This window comes from Polyodon spathula, chromosome 11, assembly GCF_017654505.1.
Source record: "Polyodon spathula isolate WHYD16114869_AA chromosome 11, ASM1765450v1, whole genome shotgun sequence".
NCBI classification, from domain to species: domain Eukaryota; kingdom Metazoa; phylum Chordata; class Actinopteri; order Acipenseriformes; family Polyodontidae; genus Polyodon; species Polyodon spathula.
The window spans coordinates 28,990,607-29,015,034 of record NC_054544.1 but is presented as its reverse complement, the minus strand read 5'-3'; the positions used below and the strand labels follow the sequence as shown (position 1 = coordinate 29,015,034).

The following is a 24,428-nucleotide window of genomic DNA, read 5'->3' as shown; positions in this document are numbered from 1 at the left end:
ATTCTGTACAATATAACATTTCAGGGAATAGTTTTTTTTTTTTTAAATTTTCTGCATGGCAATGTTAGAGGATGGTTACAGAGTCAGTTGACCATTTTTTATTGAGGGATCCCATGATGAGGTCAATGCACAGTAGGTTGTATAGTGACACATTGTACAGTATTATACAGTGTGCTGCATTACATTTATCCTTGATCTCGTGCTAGTTGGTAGACCATGGGGAGAACCTCTAAACACCTTGGAAAAGGTTAAGAATCAGCTTTCTGATTGCACCCTGGCTTGGGACTGCTGTACGTACAGTGAGCCACAGCGATCTTCATCTTTACATCATCACACAGAGGGCAGGGCTAGTAAAGCTTGTCTGTGTGGTAGAACGCAATCATGTTCGACCTTTATGTGGGCTGAAGGGACAATGTATCCTAAATATAAATAAAGGATCATGTGTGGTTGTGCTGACGGTTCACTGTGAGGATAAAGAGAGAGAATCCAGTGGAGGGCGTGTCCCTTGTGGGAGGACCTCATTCCTCATCGTGAGAAGGTTGTGTAGGAGCTGGATCTGAGCCATGGATGCTGTCTTTGTTGGTATGGATACAGATTGAGGGATTGTGGGTACAGACAGTGATTGGGTACAGGGAGGTGGGGTGGGTTAGATTTGTGAATGATCCTGATGTTTGTCCGTTCTCCATATTTAATAAAGAAGTTGCTTTGGGAGATGGAACAGTCACCATCCTATTACTGGGTAGCTTTACATAGCTGTATACTGTAACTTTCCAATGTAGACAATTTCTGTGTCCAAGACATCTTCCCATAATCATGTGAAATCTGGAGATATGGCAGTGGCGGATGCCCTTCTTATCACATGTCAGGTTCTCCTAATTGTACTCTAGGAGGAAAGGATACAAAAATCCCTGATACAATTGTGCTATTTCTAGATTAGTACCTTTTTTGGATCTAGCTTAAACTGTGTGCTTCTTATGAACAGCTGGGGTGGCTGTTGTGATTCTGATAGAGTGGAGAGAGACATAGGGGGAGAGAGAGAGCCTGCAGGCTTGCTTCAGCTTCCCAGCGGTGCTCCCGCTGTGGGAGGCTGGTGAGGTGTCTGGCTTTGTGCCCTCCCAGCTGTGTGGCTGTGACAGCCAGACTATGGCACTAGAACTCTGACAGTTTTTATTTTATTTTCTTTAATTGCGGTTATAATTTGTTTACTACAATTGCGCACATTTTGCAAACTTTAACTAATCATGTAGTTTGTAAATTACTTTTCTCCTTGTGCACTACAAGAGCTCTGCTATTCAAGACAGCACTGTCTGGAAAGCGTGCCTCTCAGGGCTTACCTTTACTTTTCAAGTTTGAATAGTCCAGAATCATGATTTCTAACTGCTTTTATTATATAATGTATTGTCTCGTCTCTGCCTACTGCAGCGTAGCTGGTGCGTGAGGCTTTCTTTTGCCAGGTCAGAGTTAGTTTGCTGTGTGTTTTAATTAGAACCAGAACTTCAGGAAATGAATTACACGTGCTTACTAAATTACCTGTTGGACAGCCAAGCAAAACTCATTTTCCAGCTCCAATTGCAGGCCTGCTCCCCCTAGGTCTGGAGCTGAGGTGGGGCCCGGGCGCTTCTGGATTCTGAGTCCTCGATAAAGACAAAGTTTCACCTGTGGAGGCCTGGGTTCAAGTCTGACTTGTCCTGTTTGAACATGTGTATTTACAGATAATTAATTGGACTGTAGAAAACTGTGCCAGTCCTGTGAGCATAACAAATTAAACATAATTAAATACATAATCAAAGTTTATGGACAAATTTGTGTCTTCAGTGTTTTTAGTGCCACTGTTGTGACAAGCTCATTTGAACAGAATACTGCTAATTGAATTGTGATCAGCAAGGAGCTGGAATTGATTAAAAGTGAATTGGAATGTCTGGATATTAGACACGCCATTGCAGTGCAAAAGTGTTGGATTGCATGTTTGTGTAAGACAGCTACAGCCAATAAATCACACACAGGATTCTTTTGCCAGCTTGTACTCTACGTGGATCTCCATGTGGTTGGTGGTGCGTGATGAAGAATGCTGCGCTGGTGTAAGTGTTATAGCAATGTGGAAAGCGGTCAGGTTTTAAGCCACTGCTTGTTTAGAGAGGTGTAGGTCGCTAGCTTGGTTTCAGCCAATGTTTCATGAATTACTTTGGCTTTTTTCTGTTCTTGAACGGAACTGTCAATTCAGCAGTACTGTGTAATTGGAAACAGCACAACCTGACCTGGCCATAGCACAGGAGAAAGCAGCAGGGAAATGGAGAGTATTTCTGTGTATGTATGGAGAGGAGATGCAGGGGGGTTTATCATAGTGAATGTGAGTCATAAACCAAGAGGAAAGAGCAGCTCTCGGGTGGTGCTGGGCAACCTGCAGAGTTAGCAAAGAAAGGCAAATGGCTCCTTCTGAGCCAGAGCTTTTAATACATATATCCCCTCTTTTGCAATTTAAGCTCTGCTAGTTGTAGACTTTTTGGATGCTGAACTACTTCCAGTATGTGTACCCTTCCATAGCAGGAGCAGTAGTAGTGGTCAGGGCGGGGGGCAGCGCGTTGCTTTAAGGCCGTGGCGCCTACCTGTAATTCTGTATAGCCTTACTATCGTCTGCTCCTCTGTGCACACAGGCTCCTTGTTTGGCAGCTGGACAGAGTATTTCACAAATCTCACCTAGAGAGCTTCCTGTCGCTGTTTCTCTTAAAGGAAAGACAGTTTTTGCTACTAAATGGGGGGTGTGGAAAATTATGAATTTGGAAAGTGACAGACAAAACAATACTGTGGATTAATACTTGTTTTCACCTCAAGGGTTATTGAGGTGAAAGTAATCTATACAGAACTTGAAAACATTTTATGCATTCATTCCGGATGGAACATTTAGAATGTTTAACAAGCTTGAGTGGTTGTGAATGATTACCTTGGCTTGCAGTTTTGAGTTGATTACAAGGGCTTCCTTCATTGCTTTGATGAAGATGACCCCTTAAGTATGATTCAAGTGCCAAGCTAGAGGAGTTTTAGGACTTTACCCTTTAGATATGGCTGCTTCACCAATGGACATTGTTTCATGGTTCAAATATATTGATAAAAATTAGAAAGCAGGGTTGACAAACTGGTCCCCCACAGAGCCCCACACAAACAGATACCCTCCTAAGGATTTGCCTGGAAAATTCCCAAACCACCAGGTCACCAAGTCAAACTACTTTTTTTTTTAATTAATTTTTTTATAAAGGGTTGTTGCTATGACAACCTTGAGGCTATTAAGATAAACACATAAAAACATTAGGGTTGATGGGTCAAAGCCTAACCCAACCAGCACAACAATACAGGGCTATGACTATGCAGATAAAGTATGTGCTTTTCTGGAAGTAAAACATTCATTGTGCTTTTTTCATTTTTATTACCTCTGCTTTCATAGTTCTAGCTCCAATCTTGGGCTACCTTACCTAAAGAATCATTCATAGTTCAAGATTCGTGCTAATCATTAATGGCTGGTTTCACAGACCCCGATTTGCCTTGTGAACTCCGACCAGAGCCTCAGATATACAGAACAATGAAGCAGTGCGGTTTTGGAAATGGTGGCATCAGTCTGGATACAAATTCGACAGCTTTAAGGAAAGTGAAGAAGTCAGGAATGCCAGGTTCCACTTGGATGGGGCACAAAAGTGCCTGACGCCAGCTGTGTTTCTTTCAGAGGCAACCGCGCATATGCCCCGGAGCTTCATTGTTCTGCTCCTGTGGAGGAGATAAAAGAAGAATCTTGGCCTGGCTGCAGATGAGGGAGAGGGAGAGGGAGAGCGAGCCTAGGCTTATCTTTCTGTGCTACTATTGCTACTGGTTAATGGTTCTTGCTGCACTGTTAACAGATTACCTCAATTTGTAATGCAATATTTAATCTTGCACTCCTAGGAAACAAAGTCAAGTGGACAAACGTTTTGCCTCCTGTGTACACAAAGGCAGTAGCCCAAACGTTTGTACTTAGTAGTATTTTCTGAAGTTATGGATTTAACCAAACTAATGAAAGTGGAAAGCAAAACGAAGCAGAACATGAAACATATAAATTCTTACCTTCCATCCTGCTTTATCTTTTTATTACATATTAACATGAAAACCAGCACCTTGCTTGCTTGCTTGTTTACTTGCTTGTTTGTTTTTTTGTTTTTATACCGGTCCTGTATGTCCCTGGCACCATCTGTATTATGTGCTTGTGTGAGAATATTCCTATATGCTTGTGAACCAGCTTGTAGAGGTGAGCAAGTACTGTAGAGGTTATGAGGTTTATGAGGTCCATAAACCTAGGCTGCACCCGCTGTACCATAACCATGAAATGAACTTGTAAGCTATGAGAATCCCCCGCGTTCTGCGCGCCCCTGGGGCACAGAGACATCCTTTCAAGATGGAGGATGGCAGGAGAAGTGCACTTCTTGTGGGGTGAACTTTAAGGCATAGCTATGGTGTTTTACTGGCTCTTTTTGTATGAGAACTGTAAGAGGTTCAATTTCTTCTCAAAAATAATTAATCTTCTGAGGGGGTCCTGAGTGGCACATCCGGTAAAGGTGCTCCACGTGGAGTGCAGGATGAGCCCTATAGTCTGGATGCTGTAAATGTCAGGCAGCCTACTGAGGCTGTGGACTGCTTCTAGAACATCTTTTTGTCTGGTTTTGTCTTTTTTGAGAACTAGCAAGATGAGAAAGTGTTCCCTTTTAGCATCTGCTTATTTATTTTGTGTTCTGTCTAGTGATTTACCAAGAGAGTTTTGCGAAGATATGCGTGAGAATATGTCCAGATAACAATACAATAGCAGAGCTTTTGGTACTCGGGTAAAAGATGGCTTGACATTTGGTCTCTCTTTTCTCATTAGGTTGACTGGACCCTTTGGAATTGACAGCCCTACGTGGGGCTCATCCATAGTGAGTGTGTGTCTGTGCCTGTGTGTGTGTTATAGAAGATAAAGGTTTCTGTCCTTCCTGTATCTGCTGTGAGTGCTGTGCCTGCTCCTCAGTGTAACCAGTCCTCTCTTGTCTCCCCAGTTGAATCAGTTGGACGAGGCATCAGCGGCAGCCCACACGTTCTTCCTGGCCAACCCTGAGCACATGGAGATGTGGCAGAACCTGGAGCACTACAAGCTGCTGGAGGGGGTGCAGGAGAGCCACTTCCAGGACAGGGAGGCTCGGCCACACCAGGTATGGGTGGTTACCATAACGCTTTTAATTTTTAAAGTAAACTAGTCACAGTAATGACACCAAGAGCTATTTGCTTACAAAGGCGGATAAACAGTCGACAGCGTTGATGGGAAACATGCAGTGCAGTCAATCTCTAACCTTGGATAGATGACGGCAGTAGTTGCCTCGTTGCCAGGAGGAGGAGGAGGAGGAGGCTGTTCTCTGGCACAGACAGGACCTTTATTCTAGTTTCATTGTAAATCTCCAAAGGGCTGACTGAGTGATTCCAGGTCATGCTTTTATTTTAAGAGCCGTTGTTTTAGTTTATTAACTGTTTTGGTGTATTAACTGTTAACAAACGAACATTAAGTCATTGTCGTTGATTTAAACTTGTAGTAAAACCAGGAATGGATCAAACTGTCATGCACAACCACAGCCTACCCAGAAAGAGAAAAGAAACACACATGTCAGTAATCTAGGTCAGGTTCTCTCATGCTTCCACATGAACATTTGTCTTCCATCACATGGACCTCCTTGATTGATAACTTGGCTGGGCTGTGTGCTGTACATGGCCATAGCTGCAGACTGTGTACCAGTCACCGATTTAGCACTCAACTCTTTTGACTGCAGGTTTTGAATCCTCAACTATGTTGTCCTTGGACAGCATGCCTTCCATGTTGGGCAACACACATGCAGCTGCGTTAATTTATTCATCAAAGGGTTGGTTATGGAGAACATGTGTTGTAAACATCTACCAAAACACTTCCTGCAAAGCTTTAGCAATTAATTATTACTCAGGACAGAGCTTTAATTAATATACTCATATAGATAATATATATATATATATATATATATATATATATATATATATATATATATATATATATATATATATACACACATACACACACAGTGGCTCTCAAAAGTATTCACCTTCCTTGGACTTTTCCACATTTTATTGTGTATGACACACCTAAATAAGCTGTGGTGCAACAGATTGTCTTTAGAAGTCACATAATTAGTTGAATGGAGTCCACCTGTGTACAGTTAAGGTGTTTCATATGATTTCAGGTTAAATACACCTGTCTCTGGGAGATCCCACAGTTGGTTAGTACATTTCCTAACAAAAACTACATCATGAAGACGAAGGAACATTCAAAGCAAATCCAGAATAAGGTTCTTCAAAAGCACCAATCAAGGGTAGGATATAAGAACATTTCCAAGGCATTGAATATCCCCTGGAGTACAGTAAAGTCCATTATTAAGTAATGGAGAGAATATGGCACAACTGTTAATCTGTCTAGAACAGGCCATCCTCAAAAACCGAATATCTGTGTGAGAAGGCCACCAAGAGGCCTATTTCAACTCTAAAGGAGTTACAGTCTTCCACGGCTGAGCTGGGAGACACTGTACATACGGCAACAGTAGCCTGGGTGCTTCACATAACTGGCCTTTATGGGAGATAGGCAAAAAGAAAGCCATTGTTGAAAAAAACTCACATCAGATCTCGGCTAGAGTTTGCCAGAAGGCATGTGGGAGACCCTGAGACTAAATGGAAGAAGATTCTATGGTCTAATGAGACCACAATAGAGCTTTTTGGCCTCAACTCTAAGCACTATGTTTGGCGCAAGCCTAACACTGCACATCATCCTGAGAATACCATCCCTACCATGAAGCATGGTGATGGCAGCATCGTGCTATGGGGATGCTTCTCTGCGTCAGGGCCTGGAAAGCTTGTGAAGATAGAAGGCAAAATGGATGCAGCAAAGTACAGAGAAATCCTGGAGGAAAACCTGCTGAAGTCTGCAAGAGACCTGGGACTTGGGAGAAGATTCATCTTCCAGCAGGACAATGACCCCAAACATGCAGCCAAAGCCACACTGGAGTGGCTTAAAAACAAAAAGGTCAATGTCCTGGAGTGGCCCAGTCAAAGCCCGGACCTCAATTCAACTGAGAATGTGGAAAGAGTTGAAAATTGCTGTTCACCAAAGGTCCCCATCCAACTTGATGGAGCTTGAGCAATTTTGCAAAGAAGAATGGGCAAAAATTGCAGAGTCCAGATGTGCAAAGCTAGTAGAGACTTATCCAAAAAGTTACCTCTACCAAATATTGACTCAAGGGGGTGAATACAATCAATTGTTTTCTGTTTTGTATTTGTAATTAATTTAGAACAATTTGTAGATTTTGTTTTTCACTTTGACATTATGGACTTTTTTGTGTTGATCAGTGGCAAAAACCTAACTAAATCCATTTTGATTCAATTTTATAACACATTAAAATGTGGAAAAGTCCAAGGGGGTGAATACTTTTGAGAGCCACTGTGTGTGTGTGTGTGTGTGTGTATATATATATATATATATATATATATATATATATATATATATATATATATATATATATATAATAAAGATTGAATAGAAAGCAGCCTGCATGTCTCTGGGGACCTCCTCTGGCTCTTCTGCTGGAATGCAGTCCAGTAACCTCCCCCTTTTTGTGTTGTGCTATTACAGCAAGCCTTCACGTCTGGAGTAAAGCACTACGATGCAGGGGACTATGAGGAGGCTATCTCATTCTTCGAGGAGGCCCTGCTGGAGTATGGCAAGGCGGACATGGAGTGCAGGGCGCTGTGCGAGGGCCCACAGAAGTTCGAAGAGTATGAGTACCTGGATTATTACCCCAGCCTGTACAAGGCAATCTCAGGTAACTGTTTCTAAAAACACCACATGCTACCCCATGAAAATGGTGTGATTATAACACTGGCAAGTCATTCAGATAGAGATCAAAGGCAAGGCCATCATTTTTGTGGTGATGATCAATGCAAAAGTTTGACAACTGAAGTCTTTCCATTGGTCTTCTATAGTAGAGCCAGTCAGGTCAGCATTGAGTAGCTGGAAGTACTCCTAGCAGTTTCTATCCTGACGCCTCTGGGTTCGTTTTCTATATGATGGTCTGACTTGCTTGCACTGATGCATGTTACAGGAATGCTTGTCTTCTTGATTTTGCAGACTAAATTGTGAAACCAGCCAACCAATTTCTACCTTTTTGACTGTATGTGCTGTTCACTGGCGAACACTCCCTCCCTAATAAAGGGGTCAGATCTTTTTGAAAAGCGAGCTGCTGCATGATCTATGTGGATCTGACCTGAGAACTGTAGCTGTGTGTGCTAGGTCAGATCCGGAGCGCAGAGAGCACATTGACAACTGTAGCTGTGTGTGCTGGTTTGGATCCCGTTACTTCATTGTGACGCTGGATACCTGGGGCCTCACAAATAGTTTGTTATGGCTCGGTGGCCGAGAGTTCTTATTGTTTGCCAAGGAGCAGCCTGTGGATCCAATACTTGTTACAGCCCAAGAAAAACATGCAGCATGCTCCCTTTTGGAGAACGGGAGCATTAGGAGCCCAATCCCTTTATTTGGTTAGGGATCAGAGCTGCTTGTTTTTAGATTAAGGAGCTGAGGCAGCAACTTGCCTTTGTGTTATTACAAAGCAGGGCCAATACTTAAAAAAAAAAAAAAAAAAAAAAAAAAAGATTTCTGAAAAAAATGTACTAATGACGATTTGAAGTAAAAACTGTTGCTTTGAGATTGTAGATGTATAGCACTAAAAAGAAATGTAATACAATCCGAGAGAAACGTTTTAGTTGACCTAGATAAAGACTTTTGGCCACTTAGTTTTCATTAGTAGTTTAGTAACTTTTACACATATACTAAACTATGAGATTTTATTTTTTTCACAAGTGTAGTCAATTCTGTGACTGAACCAGCTCCTTGTGCAGCCCTTTCTCCGTGTGTTTCATCGAGACAGTGAGTGCTGCAGAGCTGTTTGCTTTAGAATCGCACCATCAGAACACTAGATCACTCTCCATCTTCTTAAAATAAAATACTGACCAAATGAGCTTAGTGCTCCAATTAGTGCTCCAACTTTTGGGGAACCAGGTTTAAAGCCACTGTGTCGTGGCTTGTTTTCCCTTAGCTTTACACTAGCTCCCAGTTTAGGATTTATTTCAAGGCTTTTATTGTCTACCTCCTGTATAAATAACCCCTTAGGCGTAAGTAAAGGCATTTGGTGTCTTGGGAAGTCTTTTTAATGCTATTTTATTGTCTTTTTGTTTTATTCTGTGTAGAAATGACCCATAAAACAAATACTATGTTAAGTAGCCAGCAGTATTTTGGCAAGCTGCAGATAAACATTAGTAATAGTTTCCTGAGCACACCAGGTCTCGTGTCTGTAAGAAGAGATCATCCCAACTCAGAGGTATGCAAGGCCGTGGTGCTGGAGCGGGACCAGTATAAATCAGCCTAGCGCATGGGAATTCTGTAAACGCGGCCCTATGTTCATAAGTCTGTAGAGTTCATTGTGCCATCTCTGGTAGTCCTGATTCTTGGGTGCTGAAGTAGGCAGAATTATACTGTATATCCCTTTTGCCACTTAAACCTGCCTTCCAAAACTGCTGAGCGGCCGACTGCATGAAGCTTTCCCCAATCCCCTGAAGAGAAATTAAAACACGCAATAAAAGGATCAGCCTTTGAGAAGAGCACTCCCAAGAACACCAAGAAAAATCTGCGTTTAACATTCGCTCTGGGATATCGATGGGCAAGGCAATTACTGGCATTACTGTGCTTGGAAAGTACTTCCATGATGATGAAACAGGATCGTATTCTATTGTATTATATTAATCAAGGGCAAACAAAAGATAGTGCTGCCAAACACTGCTTTGCTAGAGAATCCAGTCAATGTTGCAGGAACCCTTCTATTGTTCTAGTCTTTCTGAAAGAGTACAAATAGATCTCTTTGTTTTAAAGAAAACAAAAAAAAGCAAAAACACACCTTTACATTTTGAAATCCATGTCCAATAAAAAATACTGTTTGTCATTTCTGAAACACACTCTGTGGATGAACAGGAACAATACTGTAGTTAGAAATCCTGGTGAAAGTGATCTAAGCAGAATGGTTATGGTAACACACATAATAGAATTGTAGACAGGTAAGAGCGAAGCCGGTGTAAGGAATCCTTTCATACGCTCTGCTTGCTGGTGTAAGGAACTCCTTCATACTCTCTGCTTGCTGGTGAAAGGAACTCCTTCATACTTTCTGATTGCTGGTGTAAGGAACTCCTTCATACTTTCTGATTGCTGGTGTAAGGAACTCCTTCATACTTTCTGATTGCTGGTGTAAGGAACTCCTTCATACTTTCTGATTGCTGGTGTAAGGAACTCTTTCATACTTTCTGATTGCTGGTGTAAGGAACTCCTTCATACTCTCTGCTTGCTGGTCTAAGGAACTCCTTCATACTTTCTGATTGCTGGTGTAAGGAACTCCATACTTTCTGATTGGTGGTGTAAGGAACTCCTTCATACTTTCTGATTGCTGGTGTAAGGAACTCCTTCATACTTTCTGATTGCTGGTGTAAGGAACTCCTTCATACTTTCTGATTGCTGGTGTAAGGAACTCTTTCATACTTTCTGATTGCTGGTGTAAGGAACTCCTTCATACTCTCTGCTTGCTGGTCTAAGGAACTCCTTCATACTTTCTGATTGCTGGTGTAAGGAACTCCATACTTTCTGATTGGTGGTGTAAGGAACTCCTTCATACTTTCTGATTGCTGGTGTAAGGAACTCCTTCATACTCTCTGCTTGCTGGTGTAAGGAACTCCTTCATACTCGTTGCTTGCTCAGTGACCTTGTCTTCCTCTCTGCTTGCCTAGCGACCCTGTCTTCCTCTCTGCTTACTCAGTGACCTTGTCTTCCTCTCTGCTGTTTCAGATCACTACATGCAGGTCCTGATTTGTGAGCATGAGTGTGTGCGTGACCTGGCCACTCGCCCCGGCCGGATGTCCCCGATGGAGAACTACCTGCCCCTGCATTACGACTACCTGCAGTATGCCTACTTCAAGGGTAAAGACGGGCCTCTGACTCCTACAAGCATTCGCACTTTCTGTGCATGGTCCTCACTTTTTTACTCCCCCTCTCTCTCCCTCACCTGCACCCCACCTCCCTCTCTTTCACTCCCTCTCTTCCTATCTCTCTGTCCCTTACCCCAACTGTCTCTCCCCCTCTCTCTCTCCCTTTCACTTCCCCTCTTCCTATCTGTCTGTCCCTTACCCCACCTGTCTCTCCCCCTCTCTCCCTCACCTTCACCCACCTCCCTCCCTTTCACTCCCCCTCTTCCTATCCCGCTCTCCCTCACCCCACCTGTCTCTCTCCCCCTCTCCCCTGACCTTCACCCGACCTCCCTCCCTTTCATTCCCCCTCTTCCTATCCTTCTGTCATTCACCTCACCTCTCTTTCCCCCTCACCCCACCTCGCTTTCTTTCATTCCCCCTCTTCTTATCCTTCTCTCCCTCACCCCACCTCTCTCTCCCCCTCACCCCACCTCCCTCCCTTTCATTCCCCCTCTTCCTATCCCTCTCTCTCCACCCCACTTGTCTCGCTACCTCTCTCGCTCTCCCTCTGTCTCTCTTTCTACCTCTTCTCCACACCTGTCTCCCTCCTTCCAGCTCTATCGTTCTCGTCAGTTTCACCATAGAATTGAATAGCTGGTAAAGTTTGTCTTTTCCTTTTCTGAAATTGCAGTGAAAGCCCACACACAATCATGGGATGGGCAGAAACCCCAGAGTGCGCTCGATTTTGAAATAGAAAATTTGTAGTGGAGGGATCACTCATGCTTAAATATGCATTCATAAATTATAAACACGTGGAGCCAATTGCTACATTCTTTTCATCGTAAATCCATGTGCATCAAAGAACTGTAGAGATATGCAGCAATTATCCTGCAATAAAAGGACATCCCGTGGCTCAGGTTTCATTATTATACAGCTATGGCCACAAGTTTTACATCACCCTATAGAATTAACAAATTTCGCTTCATAAAGTAGAATGAAACCTACTGAATAATGTTATGTTAACATATTGAATTACACACCGTTTGCAGTTTTCCATATACTAAAACAAAAATTGAAAAATGTAACATTTCAAAATCTAACATGAGATATTGTAGTACTGTTATGGCTTTTAGTAGAATTTAGCTTTAAATATGTCTCAGTCCTGAAATTCTAGGATGTGCAAAACTTATGGCCACAGCTATATAATACACACGTACATGCGTCTGTACTTTTTTAAGCAGGAATGGTTTTCAGGCTTTTCAATCTAAGCAGGCCTGTCTGTGCCTTAAGTGAGTTTTCCTGGAGAGTGCGTAGAAGCGCATAGAAGCTAAAATCAAAGGCTCTGAGACTTATTGATGCGAGGAAGGGACAGTTTTTAAAAGCCAGCTCTCCTAGACCAGTTGGACCAGATCAAGTAAGTAGTCTGGTGGCAGGTCATGGAAAAGTCCCAAGTCACTCACTTTAAAATTAATTTTGAATTGTGACGCTGCTTTCCTTTCATAGCAGATTCTAAAAAGGCACACAATAACTACGATACCCATGCGCAATTCTCTAATGCTGTTACTTTGCAAAATACTAAAAATCATCTTCTGTTTTTGTCACAGCTGGAGTTTGTTTTACTCGGTATGCTTTAAAAGCTACTAAAAGGAAAGCGACAGCACAATTCTAATTTAATCCTCTGCCTTTTTATGTGTCAGTTGGCTAAACGATATGGAGGACCTTTTATGCCAAAATGAAAAAGAAAGGAATAAATATTAAATAAATAAATACATACTGAAATAATAAAATACATGTCTTTATATTTATTTATTTCAATATTTATGTACTCACTTATTTATGCATGTATTTATTTCAACATTATTTATTTATTAATTAATGTATTTGTTTATTTTAAATTTTCATAAAATATCCTTTGTAAAAAGGAGAATGAATGAGGAAAGAGGAAAGTATTTTTTTTTTTCATCCCAGCAGAGGAGTACAAACCTAAATAAATCTACCAATAACAAACAAACAAACAAACAAACAAACAAAATTGACGATACAAGAGCAACAACACCACCCACATTCATGTGAATGACGGACCGGATTGATTTTGTCTCAAACTAGACCCTAATCGCTGGGATGCAGCTTTTGCAGAGAGCATCATTGCTTTAGTATTGTAGTGGACCCCTAGGGCTGGGGGGGAGGGGGGTGCTGTCATGTCAGTAAAGCTGAGGGGTCTAGGGGGGAGGGGGGTGCTGTCAAGTCAAGCCTTTTTAAACCACGGCCAAATCTGATATTTCACTTTGGAACTGGGATTAGAAATGTGCTTTTTTTTAATTTATATTTGTTCCACTAGGTCAACAAGTTTGCACTGCTCACTTTGTTTTGAATGCAAGCCTGGAATTTCATTCTGGATATTATTGGGTAATGTGCTGAGGAATGTGTTATCTCATCTGTGTGTTGAAGAACTAAATAAATACATATCCAAACAGTATACTGTCTCGCTGTTCTGGGGGGGGGCTGCAGATGTGTAAGTGTGGAGCCCTGTGTTGGTGTCGCCAATCCTGCAGTGGAAATGTTTAAGCAGGGGAGCCCTGTGCTGGTGTCTCTAATCCTGCAGTGGAGATGTGTAAGCAGGAGAGCCCTGTCTTGGTGTCTCCAATCCTGTAATAGAGATGTGTAAGCAGGGGAGCCCTGTGTTGCCATGGTGTTTGTTTAAAGATAAATTGAGTTCTGGTTTCCCTCCTGCAGTGAATGAGATTGAGAAAGCATTGGAATGTGCCTGGACCTACTTGCTCTTTCATGAAGGAGATGAGTTTATTACCAATAACATCGAGTTCTACAAGGAGGTTCTAGCTGAGAACAATAGGCCCCAGGACATTAGACCACGCCAGGTAGGGGCTTTGAACACAGAGAGCTACATTTTCAATGCAGGGTCTCCAGTCTTTAATTAGCTCATATCATTTTGAAAGGAGAGAAAAAAATCATGTTAATGTTACAAATAAAAACAAAAAAAACACCCTATGAATCCTTAAGAGAACTTGATGTGTATAACTTAGATGTTTGGTTCTAGTTTTGTAAAAATGAATTAAGCGTTTTCCGTCTTTCAAAAAAAAAAAAAAAAAAAAAAGGAGTCAAGTACAGACCTTAATTACACCCCTTAAACAGTTACAGATGCAACTATCAAGAGGCCACATTCTGACAGAATAATGCCAGGGGAAGAAACGATCAGTCTGATTTGATTGGGAGTGGGTTTCAAACCAAGCGTTCATACTGGAATTAAAAGCTGTTAGAAGACGCTGGAGAGCACAGCTGAAGCTTGATGTATTCTAATGATTCTCTGAGTACAGCACCAGGCCCGGCCTCCGCTGAGTGCTTGTCTCATCGTGTGTCTCCTGTGTGTTTGTGTTCACAGGATGCTGAGAGGTATGTGAGGCGTCATCAGCAGGAACTGAAGGTCCTTCTAGTGGGGAGTGACAGCCTGGATTTCGTTTACTCCGAGTCGGTATGTGCGAATTGTTTCACAGGATCTCTGCTCATTTCTGCAGGCATGCTCTTTACTTACACTGTACAAGACCAATGTGCACAAATGTTAGATGCGGTCACAGAAGATTATTAGATACCTGGCAGACTAGACATGGTAACTATTTTGTTTAGCTGTTTTTGGAAAGATTTGTAAGTGTTTTTGTAGTGGTCTCTCTCACTGAGCGCGCTGTACAAACTGATGGAGTGCTGTAGTACTGCATTTCAGTTTCCTGCATGATAACACTACTGACCACACTCTGCTGCCACTAATACCAACCCAGTTCTGTAAATCACATTCGGCTTTACTCGCGAGCCAATGTACAAGCACAGTTCAAAGCCCGGGGAGTTCCCTGTGAACATGCCAGCTCTGAAGGGCATGTCCGCGTACTGTGCTGGGAATCACAGGCTGTAAGAGAAGAGGCTTGGATTGCACCCAGCCCCAGAGCTAAGAAGAGGGCTTTAAAACACAAACATGGACACATGTGAAGTGTCAGGCATTGCAGCAGGTTGTGTCACTGCAAGTGCATGTGGGATAGCGTTCTCCTGTGGTTTAAATGGTTGAATAATAACAAAGGGGAAAGGTGTTTGGGGGAGAAGGAAAAAAAAGATGATTGTTAGCTTCCATGTAAGTGTCTTGCAGGGAACATATTGGAAGTTTCTGTAGGTGCTCACTGCAGCTGTCAGCATGCTTGGATGCCTGCTGCTGTATACCAGCTGTCTGTCTGTATCCTTTGAATGGGGCACTGTAGAGCCAGATCATCACATACACTGTTAAATTGCTTGTATACAGTTATTTCACCCTTGTCATGTTTTTGATTGCACTGCCATCTAGTGGTAAAAAAGTAGAACAGCAAAACCGCTCCTGTTACAGACCATGCATCTCAAGAATAATTCCATGGGATTCTATTCATAAAATCTTTTTTTTTTTATATTATTTAAATAATTTATTTATTATTATTTATCTTTATATCGTATCTATATAAGTATATATAATATATATATATATATATATATATATATATATATAAATATATATATATAATATATATATATATATATATATATGTATAAAGAAGGTAGTAAAAAGAAGTGTAGCAAGAGCAAAGGAAAGAGCCTGGAAAGAATGGTATGAGAAACTTGAAACAAAGGAAGGAGAGGACCAAATCTACAAGATTGCTAAACATAGAGCGAGACAGAAAAAAGATGGCTGGAGTACTTCAAAAACCTGTTAAATGTAGAAAACGAGAGGGAGAACCTAATGGAGGCAGAAGTAGTGTGTGGACCAATCCAAGAAATCTCAGTAAAGGAAGTGACAGAAGCTGATGAAAGTAGGCAAAGCAACTGGACCATCAGGAATAGCAACAGAACACTTTAAGAACCTCGATGAAGAGGGGATTCAGTGGCTGACAAGATTGCTAAACAATATTGCAAAGGAAGAGAGAATTCCAGAAGAATGGACAAAAAGCAGTATGGTTACCATCTACAATGAGAAAGGAGACCCAATGGAGTGTAAAAACTATAGAGGAATAAAACTTCTGGAACATGGATTGAAAATCCTGGAAAAAATTCTGGACAAGAGACTCAGGAAGATAGTCAGGATCCACAACTCACAATTTGGATTCTCAGTGGGGAAAAGCACAACAGATGCCATTTTTGTGATGAGACAGTTACAGCAGAAGACACTAGAGAAAGGGAAAAAGATGTATGTGGCCTTTCTGGACTTGGAGAAGGCATATGACCGTGTGCCCAGAGAGGTGGTGTATTGGTGCTTCAGGAAGAAAGGAGTACCAGAAAGCATGGTGAAGTTAGTTCAAGCAACCTATAGAGATGCAACTACGAAGGTGATCACACAATGGGGAGAGACAAAAGAGTTTGAAATCACAGTTGGAGTACACCAAGGATCAGCACTAAGTCCTTTCCTTTTTATAAACATTATTGACACACTGACAGAGGAGGCAAGAACAGAAGTGCCTTGTGAACTCCTCTTTGCTGATGATGTGGCACTGATGCCAGATTCAAAAGTAGAACTACAGGAGAAAGTGTTCAAATGGCAGAGGAGTCTGGAAAAGGGTGGACTGAAAATGAATGCAGAAAATAATGAAATAATGGTAATGGAGAAAAGAGGAGATACTATGACTAATGTTGAGGAGACAAATGGAGGAAAACTGAAACAGGTTGATGGCTTTAAATACCTTGTATCAGAACAGGTAAAGGGAGGAGAAACACTAGAGGCAGTAAAACAAAGAGTGAAAGCTGGATGGAACAAGTAGAGAGAAATAACTGGAATAATCTGTGACAGGAAAATTCCCAGAAAGTTAAAGTGCAAAATGTACAAGACTGTGATTAGACCTGTACTACTATATGGAGCTGAATGCTGGGCAGTTGGAAAGAGGGAAGAGAACCTGATGAGAAGAACTAAAATGAGGATGTTGAGATGGATTCTGCAGATTTCAGTGATTTAAGATCAGAAATTAAGAAATCCGTAGACGATGTAGGGTGGTGGATGTGGTTGAGAAGATGCGAGAGGCAAGGTTACGGTGGTATGGACATATCATGAGGAGGGACGTTGAGGAAGTAACAAAGAGGGTAATGGAATTTGTGGTGGAAGGTAACAGGGGAAGAGGCAGGCCTAGAAAGAGATGGATAGATTGTGTGAGAAAAGATATGGAGGTATGTGAAGTGAATGAGGAAGATGTGCTCGACAGAGACAAGTGGAGGAGAGCAACCAAAGCAGCTGACCCCAGGACAGTCTGGGACTAAGGCTGTGAAAAAGAAGAAAATTATATTATATATTATATATATATATATATATATCATATATATTGTAAATATAAAACCATGAATATTTGAAATGCATTGTTTATTTGTTTTTCTTTACAGAATTACTGGAGCACCACATTTGGCAGAGAGGATATAAACAGGTAAGAAGTTTTTCTTTTCTAGCAAAGCTCTCATCTGTTCCTTTAATATCTGAAATACAAGCCAAGAAGACATAGTTTTAAAAAACTGTATCTCCTTGTAAATGATTTCAATGATATACACCTGCCACAGCTGAACAATCGATTCAACTAATATTATTATTTTGTGTTTTGAGTTTCCAAGGCAGACTCTTCTTGTTCTTGGAGAATTGACTAGTTGTGTTCTTTTTGCTGAAAAGGGTCCCTTCGGGAACTGCCATTGGTGTTGTCTCCAGCTCTCCATCAGAGAAGAGAAACCTGGCTTCAGAAACGGACTCAGGGCTGCGTGAAGGTAAGCGTGCACAGCAGCATGCTGGGATTGACAGCGGCATGCGTACAGTACAGCGGGCTGTGCTCTAGTGTTTGTGTGATGACTCTGTGAATCCAGCTGCACGACAGGTTTTCTAAGAAGGTAAAGTAGTGTCGATTGTTTTGCCCCTGCAGGTGGGCTGGTGCCCTATGATGAGGTGCAGATAGTTTTGGGTTCCGAGGCGCTCAACGGTTCCCAGCGAGTCCTGCTCAACGGAGTGCTCTCGGAGCAGGAGTGCAGGGATCTCAAGAGCGCAGCGCAGGTGAGTCCTCAGAGTGCTTTCAGTAACTCTAGAGCAGAGATTTATATTACCCTGCCTGAACGGACTCCTAATTGCCCACGTTTTTAGATTGTGTCCTTCGAAAGTGTTTTACCTTGTGCAGTACAGTGTGTCTGTGCTTGCAGTCTGCCTGTGCAGCCTGTGTGTTTCCCTGTTTCTTTATCTGTTGTTTTTTTCAGACAATCACTATGGCTGGGGATGGATACAGTGGGAAGATGTCTCCCCACACGCCCAATGAGAAATTCGAAGGGGCAACGGTACTGAAAGCCCTGCAGGTAAACACTACTGGTACAAGAGGAAGAGCAGCTGTGAGCACTATGTGCTGTGCACCTCTGTGCGTGTCGCTGTGTGTGTCTGTGCCTCTGTGTGTGTGTGTGAGTGCCTCTGTGCATGTTCCTGTTTGTGTATGTGCCTCTGCATGTTCCTGTGCGTGTGTGTGTGTGTGTGCTTCTGTGCGTGTTGCTGTGTGTGTGTGTCTGTGCCTCTGTGCGTGTCCCTGTCTGTGTGTGAGTGCCTCTGTGCATGTTCCTGTGTGTGTGCCTCTGCATGTCTGTGTGTGTGTGTGTGTGTGTGTGTGTGTGTGTGTGCATGTCCCAGTGTGTGTGTGTGTGTGTGTGTTTGTGTGTGCGCGTGCAGGTATTTGTTGTTTTCCACTGCTCTCTGTGTTTTATTCCAGTATGGCTATGATGGGCGGATCCCATTGAAAAGTGCCCAGTTGTTTTACGAGGTCAGTGAGAAGGCACGGAGGACCATCGAGTCCTATTTCATGCTGAACTCCACCCTGTATTTCTCATACACCCACCTGGTGTGCAGGACTGCAATCCAAGGTAAGGAGGGAGCAGTGAGGCCCAGCATCTCACACAGACACTGCACAGATGAGCTGCAAAGAAGAGCCCCATTGCATCGCACTTTGATCCATTCATGGTTTTACTGTGAGTTTAATAAGACACCTGAGCTTGTTACCTATACAGGTTACTGTGACTAATCAAGCTCATATTAAAACCTGGATTATTTCCACCCTTGTACTGCTAGCTTTAATAAAAAACAAAAATGAGTATACAAAGCTCAATATTCAGTTTTTCTTTATTTCTTTGGAACATTTTCCTTTATTATTATTATTATTTCACAGATTTTTGCATGTTGCTAAATGATCAGTAGAGTTTCTGTTGTAACCTGGGTCAGAGTGTACACTGATGAGTTGCCCTTGTTTTAAAGGCCAGCAAAGCCATCGGAACGACCTGAGCCACCCGATACACGCAGATAACTGCTTACTGGACACTGAGGCCTACGAATGCTGGAAGGAGCCCCCTGCATACACCTACAGAGATTACAGGTGACTCACCCCTGTCTGATATCGAAAAGACATCTGCTCATGTAACAGGGTAGAGGCTGGGCGCGAACCGACGACCCCACACACCGCTTGCGAGCATCTCAATCACAGTGCAAGGGCCGGGCTCGTCTGCGTTTGTGGATTTAGAGCTTTTTACCTCCTCTCATCTCACTCACGGGACAGAATCCGTATTGGCAGTGCCTCACACAGCACTGCCTGTTACTGTCGCTTTGTTTATTGCATGTCTTTATATTCTTCTCCAGGGCGGCACTGTTCAAGGGAACATCATTTTCACAGGCATCCAAACTTGCTGTGTTTATTGTTGGGTGTTTTGTTTTTTTTCCTTGTTAAAATATAATTGAATTGGGCCCTCAAGCCGACTTGGTGCTGCTTACAGTAATGTGCAGGACCAGCGTTCTGAATGAGCTGCAGTAAGTCCATCCCGATACTAACGCATGTCTTCTTCCTTTACCTTAGTGCTATTTTATACCTGAATGGAGATTTTGATGGCGGGGAGTTTATCTTCACTGAGATGGATGCCAAAACAGTCACTGTGAGTCATTGTCTTTACTTATGAAAACATAATTGAATCAAACAAAAACAACAGGGAAAGCGGACTAATCTGGAGTAATTTACAATTATTTAGGCGCTAGAGTTCATGTGTTGTTTCTAGTCGGTCCTCTTGAAGGTTAAGGGCAGGGGTGTCTGTAGAGCTCTATATGGGCTCATTCCCCATAGCTGTGAATTCTCATAGTTTCTGTTCTGTACTTGCTCTTCAGGCCTCAGTGAAGCCCAGTTGCGGGCGGATGGTGGGCTTCTCATCAGGTGGTGAGAACCCGCATGGTGTGAAGGCCGTCACCAGGGGGCAGCGCTGCGCTGTAGCCATGTGGTTTACACTAGATCCACTCTACAGAGAACTGGTGAGCTCCCAGCATGCATGCACACAACAATACATTTGCTTGCTTTGGACACCTGTTAAGAAGTGCTTTTCTTTATATATATATATATGCTGTAGGAGTGATGACTCTGTTAAAAAGAAATGCATACATAAATACATTAGTGAAAGAATATTCAGTGTAGTAATTGATTGTGTTTAGTTTATTGTTTGTAAATCCCCCAACCTTAATTCAGGTTTCTGGTCTATGACCCTTCATGGTGCACTGTTAATAAATGCACAATTGCTCCCATGGTTGTTAAGCAATTGGTTAGTGTTCCATTTATACAGCATCCCCCTCTAGTGGCCTTAAAGTATATTGCTTCTTTTTAATTTTTTTTTTTCCAGGCTACCACTGTAGTAGCTGGCTTTATTTTAGGATTAGGGTTGAAGTTGGGGTAGGGTTACTTTTTTTTTTTTTTTTTTTTTTTTTTTTAATGAACCTTGATGTTTTTTTTCCCCATTTTCGCAGGAGAGGCTACAGGCCGACGAGGTGATGCAGTCTCTGGATGATGAACATCGACTGGACATTCTCAACCCAAGGGACGAGTTATAAGCGCATTCAGAATGACATGGAACGTTATGTTAATTAATATCTATTTATTTAAGAATGTTAATTTTAACGTTTTATTTTTGTACCATGTGCCAATATAGTGTGTAAGTGTGAAAAATGTTTTTTTGAGGCGACCTAATGGATAACGTGGCATGGCGCTACTTGAATGTTTTTTTTGTTTGGTTTATTGGTTCTTGTGTTGCCTATTCTGTAGCACTGTTTGCCTTCCATGCCACCCAAAGCAAACCTAAACTTCAGCCCGTTTCTTGATAGTTTAATGAGTTTATCGGACAGGTGTGGCTTCACACATGAGTTTTGTGCTGGTCATACCAAGGAGGACAATGTAGCATTGCCTTTCCCTTAAAGTCTCCTGTGCCTATTGCGGTGGGGTCGTTGGAGTGGAATTCAATTTGTAATATCTCTCTCTGTCTCTCTCTCTCTCTCTCTCTCTGTCTCTCATACGTGTTTGTTGTGTTCATGTATGTATTTGTATTGTGCTGTGTTTTGTCTGTTGACTGATTAGAATGCAAATGAACTCCCAGTATTGTATAAAGGATGCATTTTCTAGGTGCTAGGCTGCATGTATAGCGATGATCTGGGCAGCGCAGCTGAGACACAGAGCTGGAGGGTCTGAATCGAAGCAGGGCTGTTAAAATGACCCAATGAAGACAGCAGTCCAAAGGGATGGGTCTGCAGAGCAGGTCACTCGCAGCACTTTAAACCCCTGCAAACTCCTCATTTGGAGTCCAGGCTTCCTCTGTTCATTTTGTCCAACCTGTGCAGGCTTGTGATTTAATAATGACTTCAGTACGATATGCATTTACAGTTTGTTGTGTCTCTCTGTGAAGAAGCCCAGGCCTTGATAATCCCTCTTTCATTGCATGTAACACGTCTTTGTTTCTTGTGTTGGGTGTCATTTTTCGGGACAGACTGCTTTGGTGTAACAGTGAATCTCTCTCCATTTCAAAGCTCCTATGGGGTAGTATGTAAGTTAGCATGGAGCAGTTCCTGTTTATAATGAGGCTTCCTTCTCATTGTTTGTCCTGCGTAGGAGTTTTGGAGATGCCAGTAATGGGATTAAAATGTTACAAAGCCAGTCTGCTTAGTCATATGGGCTGATGCAAGCCACATCCGCAGTACAAAGGGCAGTTTTCATATTTTACATTCAAACTTTGCGGTGCTAAAATGTTAATAGCGTTTGTGTTGAGGATCCAGCTCCACCACTTCTCTGCAGAGCCTCATTTTGAATAAAAGCATTTAAAAACAGAGAAGTAAATTCATATCTGTTTTTCAAGCTATGTTATGTAAAGGGCGCTCATGAAACCAGCTAATTAAATGGCGGTACAGTACATGTCTTTGTTACATAGCTGCTATTTTAACTGTCAAAATTGATAGTCAAAGATCGTTTTTTATGTTGTTACTTTTCTTTGTTTTTTTTTTTTTTTTTTTCTACAACGTGGTATTTAATTGATTTCCTGTTCCAAGGAATTTCTCGCCTATGTTTTATTGTTCTGTGGATGGTTCATGACAAAGAGCTCTGTGTTCTGTACCCTATGGCCACTGCATAGACTGTATATGCTGGAGGGCTCCCGAGTGGCGCATCCAGTAAAGGCGCTCCACGTAGAGTGCAGGATGAGCCCTATACCATGGAGATCGCAAATTCAAATCCAGTGTATGTCATTGCCGGGGGTTCCTAGGGGGAGGGCTTAGGTCAGCAGGGCAATCCACGTCTGTAGGTCTGCTGTTGTTCAGATCTTTGTTGTCCTCCAGCACTATAGGTCTGGTGGCTTCACTGTGGATCTACAGTGTGAAAAAAGGCTTGGCAGGGACATGTTTCGGAGGACATGTGTGTCAGACACCATTTCCCTGAGTCGAGAGAGGGGGGGGTTGCAGTGGTGAACTGGGATTAATAAAAACTTCTAAATTAGGGAGAAAACTCATTGGCAATAAAAAAAACTATACAGTGGGAGCACTGGCATATTCGCAATATTGTTCTCAAGTCTTTATCTGAAGCATCCACTACATTTGGTTGTTTTTAGATTAACTTTTTTTTTTAGGACATTACTTGTTGGGAAGGGCCACTTGTTTTGTTTTCTGTTCTTTGCAAATGTATTTTGAAGGCAGGACTTCTGTAGTTGAAAATGATTAGCTTCCCGCAAGCAATGAAGGTGTCTGATTTTTTTTTTTTTTTTTTTTTTACCTTTTTAGATGTCATTGTTTTTAATGAAAATTAAAAATGGTCTTTCTTATGTATTATTATAATTATTATTTAATTTATTGTTCAACTACAGATTAATTTTTAGCTATTAAAGCAATATTTTCTTGCATCTATTTACTGTTTGTTTTGTGTCTGGGTGATTTTAATATGTGTCTGGTTAACCAGACACATAGAAAGCTTTCTCCTGGGACACATGCATTGGAGTCTTAGAATCTAGGGGTATAGGGAACCCTGTCACATGTCAACCTGATACAAGCATTCAAAATTCTAAAAGGTATTGACAATGTCGACCCAAGGGACTTTTTCGACCTGAAAAAAGAACCAAGGACCAGGGGTCACAAATGGAGATTAGACAAAGGGGCACTCAGAACAGAAAATAGGAGGCACTTTTTTACACAGAGAATTGTGAGGGTCTGGAACCAACTCCCCAGTAATGTTGTTGAAGGTGACACCCTGGGATCCTTCAAGAAGCTGCTTGATGAGACTAGCCAACTGTTACAAGAAGCCAGGTAGTGCAGTGGGCTAGTTTACTAGTCTGCATTGCTGTTCTCCCTCGAGGACTGGATTCAAATCCAGAGGAGTTCCATGTTTTATTTTCAAAGACACTGTTAATTTACCTTTATAGTAAATGAAAGGGCAAGATCTTCCATGGAAGTGAGATGGCACAGTGGGCTAATTTGCTAGTATGTTTTGCATGCACATCTTTTTCTAAAAATTCTTGTGCGCATTCAATAATAGAACAAAGATTGAATAATTATTGAATTCACACATTAAGAATCTTAAAAAGGAAAGATGCGTGCATGCACAAGTGGATAGTTTGCCACTTTTCTCTCAAGCAGCAACACCCTTGCCTTTTACGCTCCTCCCTAATTATCTTCTCCTCCATGCCTCAGGAACCAGATTTGAACTGCTGTCTTCAGGGAGAGAAGGCTATGGGATCAGTCCACTGCACTACCAGCTCCCATGGGAAAGCTTTGGTTCACACTGTCTATAAGGTAAATTAACCAATTATTTGAAAATAAAGGAAAGATGCAGGCAGATTTGAACCCAGTCCCTCCCAGGAAAACAACGCAACATCATAGCAAATTAGCCCACTGTGCCATCTTACTTCCATGAAAGAGCTTGCTTTTTCATGTACTATAAGGTAAATTAACAAAGTCTTTGAAAATGCAGGAAGGAACTCCCCTGGATGTCAACTCAGTCACCCAAGGAGAACAGCGCAGCATGCTAGTGAATTATCACACTGCGCCACTTGCCACCATACAAATGTCTTACATT

At 42.0% G+C, this 24,428-nt stretch overlaps 1 protein-coding gene across 2 annotated transcripts in view; it reads left to right on the top strand.

Moving 5' to 3' along the window:
* Positions 1–23,119, top strand: part of LOC121323343 (prolyl 3-hydroxylase 2-like) — a 46,154-nt gene extending 23,035 nt beyond the window's left edge. The window contains exons 1-15 of one of the 2 annotated variants that reach the window (XM_041264350.1): positions 4,760–4,928; positions 5,049–5,201; positions 7,691–7,880; positions 10,943–11,074; positions 13,795–13,937; positions 14,459–14,548; positions 17,449–17,489; positions 17,726–17,817; positions 17,970–18,097; positions 18,295–18,390; positions 18,792–18,942; positions 19,331–19,448; positions 19,923–19,998; positions 20,225–20,365; positions 20,852–23,119. In XM_041264350.1, coding sequence (XP_041120284.1) covers positions 5,112–5,201; positions 7,691–7,880; positions 10,943–11,074; positions 13,795–13,937; positions 14,459–14,548; positions 17,449–17,489; positions 17,726–17,817; positions 17,970–18,097; positions 18,295–18,390; positions 18,792–18,942; positions 19,331–19,448; positions 19,923–19,998; positions 20,225–20,365; positions 20,852–20,935 — 1,572 coding nt within the window. In that variant the 5' untranslated portion in view covers positions 4,760–4,928; positions 5,049–5,111 and the 3' untranslated portion in view covers positions 20,936–23,119. Of the gene's footprint in view, positions 1–4,759; positions 4,929–5,048; positions 5,202–7,690; positions 7,881–10,942; positions 11,075–13,794; positions 13,938–14,458; positions 14,549–17,448; positions 17,490–17,725; positions 17,818–17,969; positions 18,098–18,294; positions 18,391–18,791; positions 18,943–19,330; positions 19,449–19,922; positions 19,999–20,224; positions 20,366–20,851 lie in introns of those variants that run through there. The other variant, XM_041264349.1, reaches the window with a different exon arrangement.
* Positions 23,120–24,428: the final 1,309 nt, after the last annotated feature.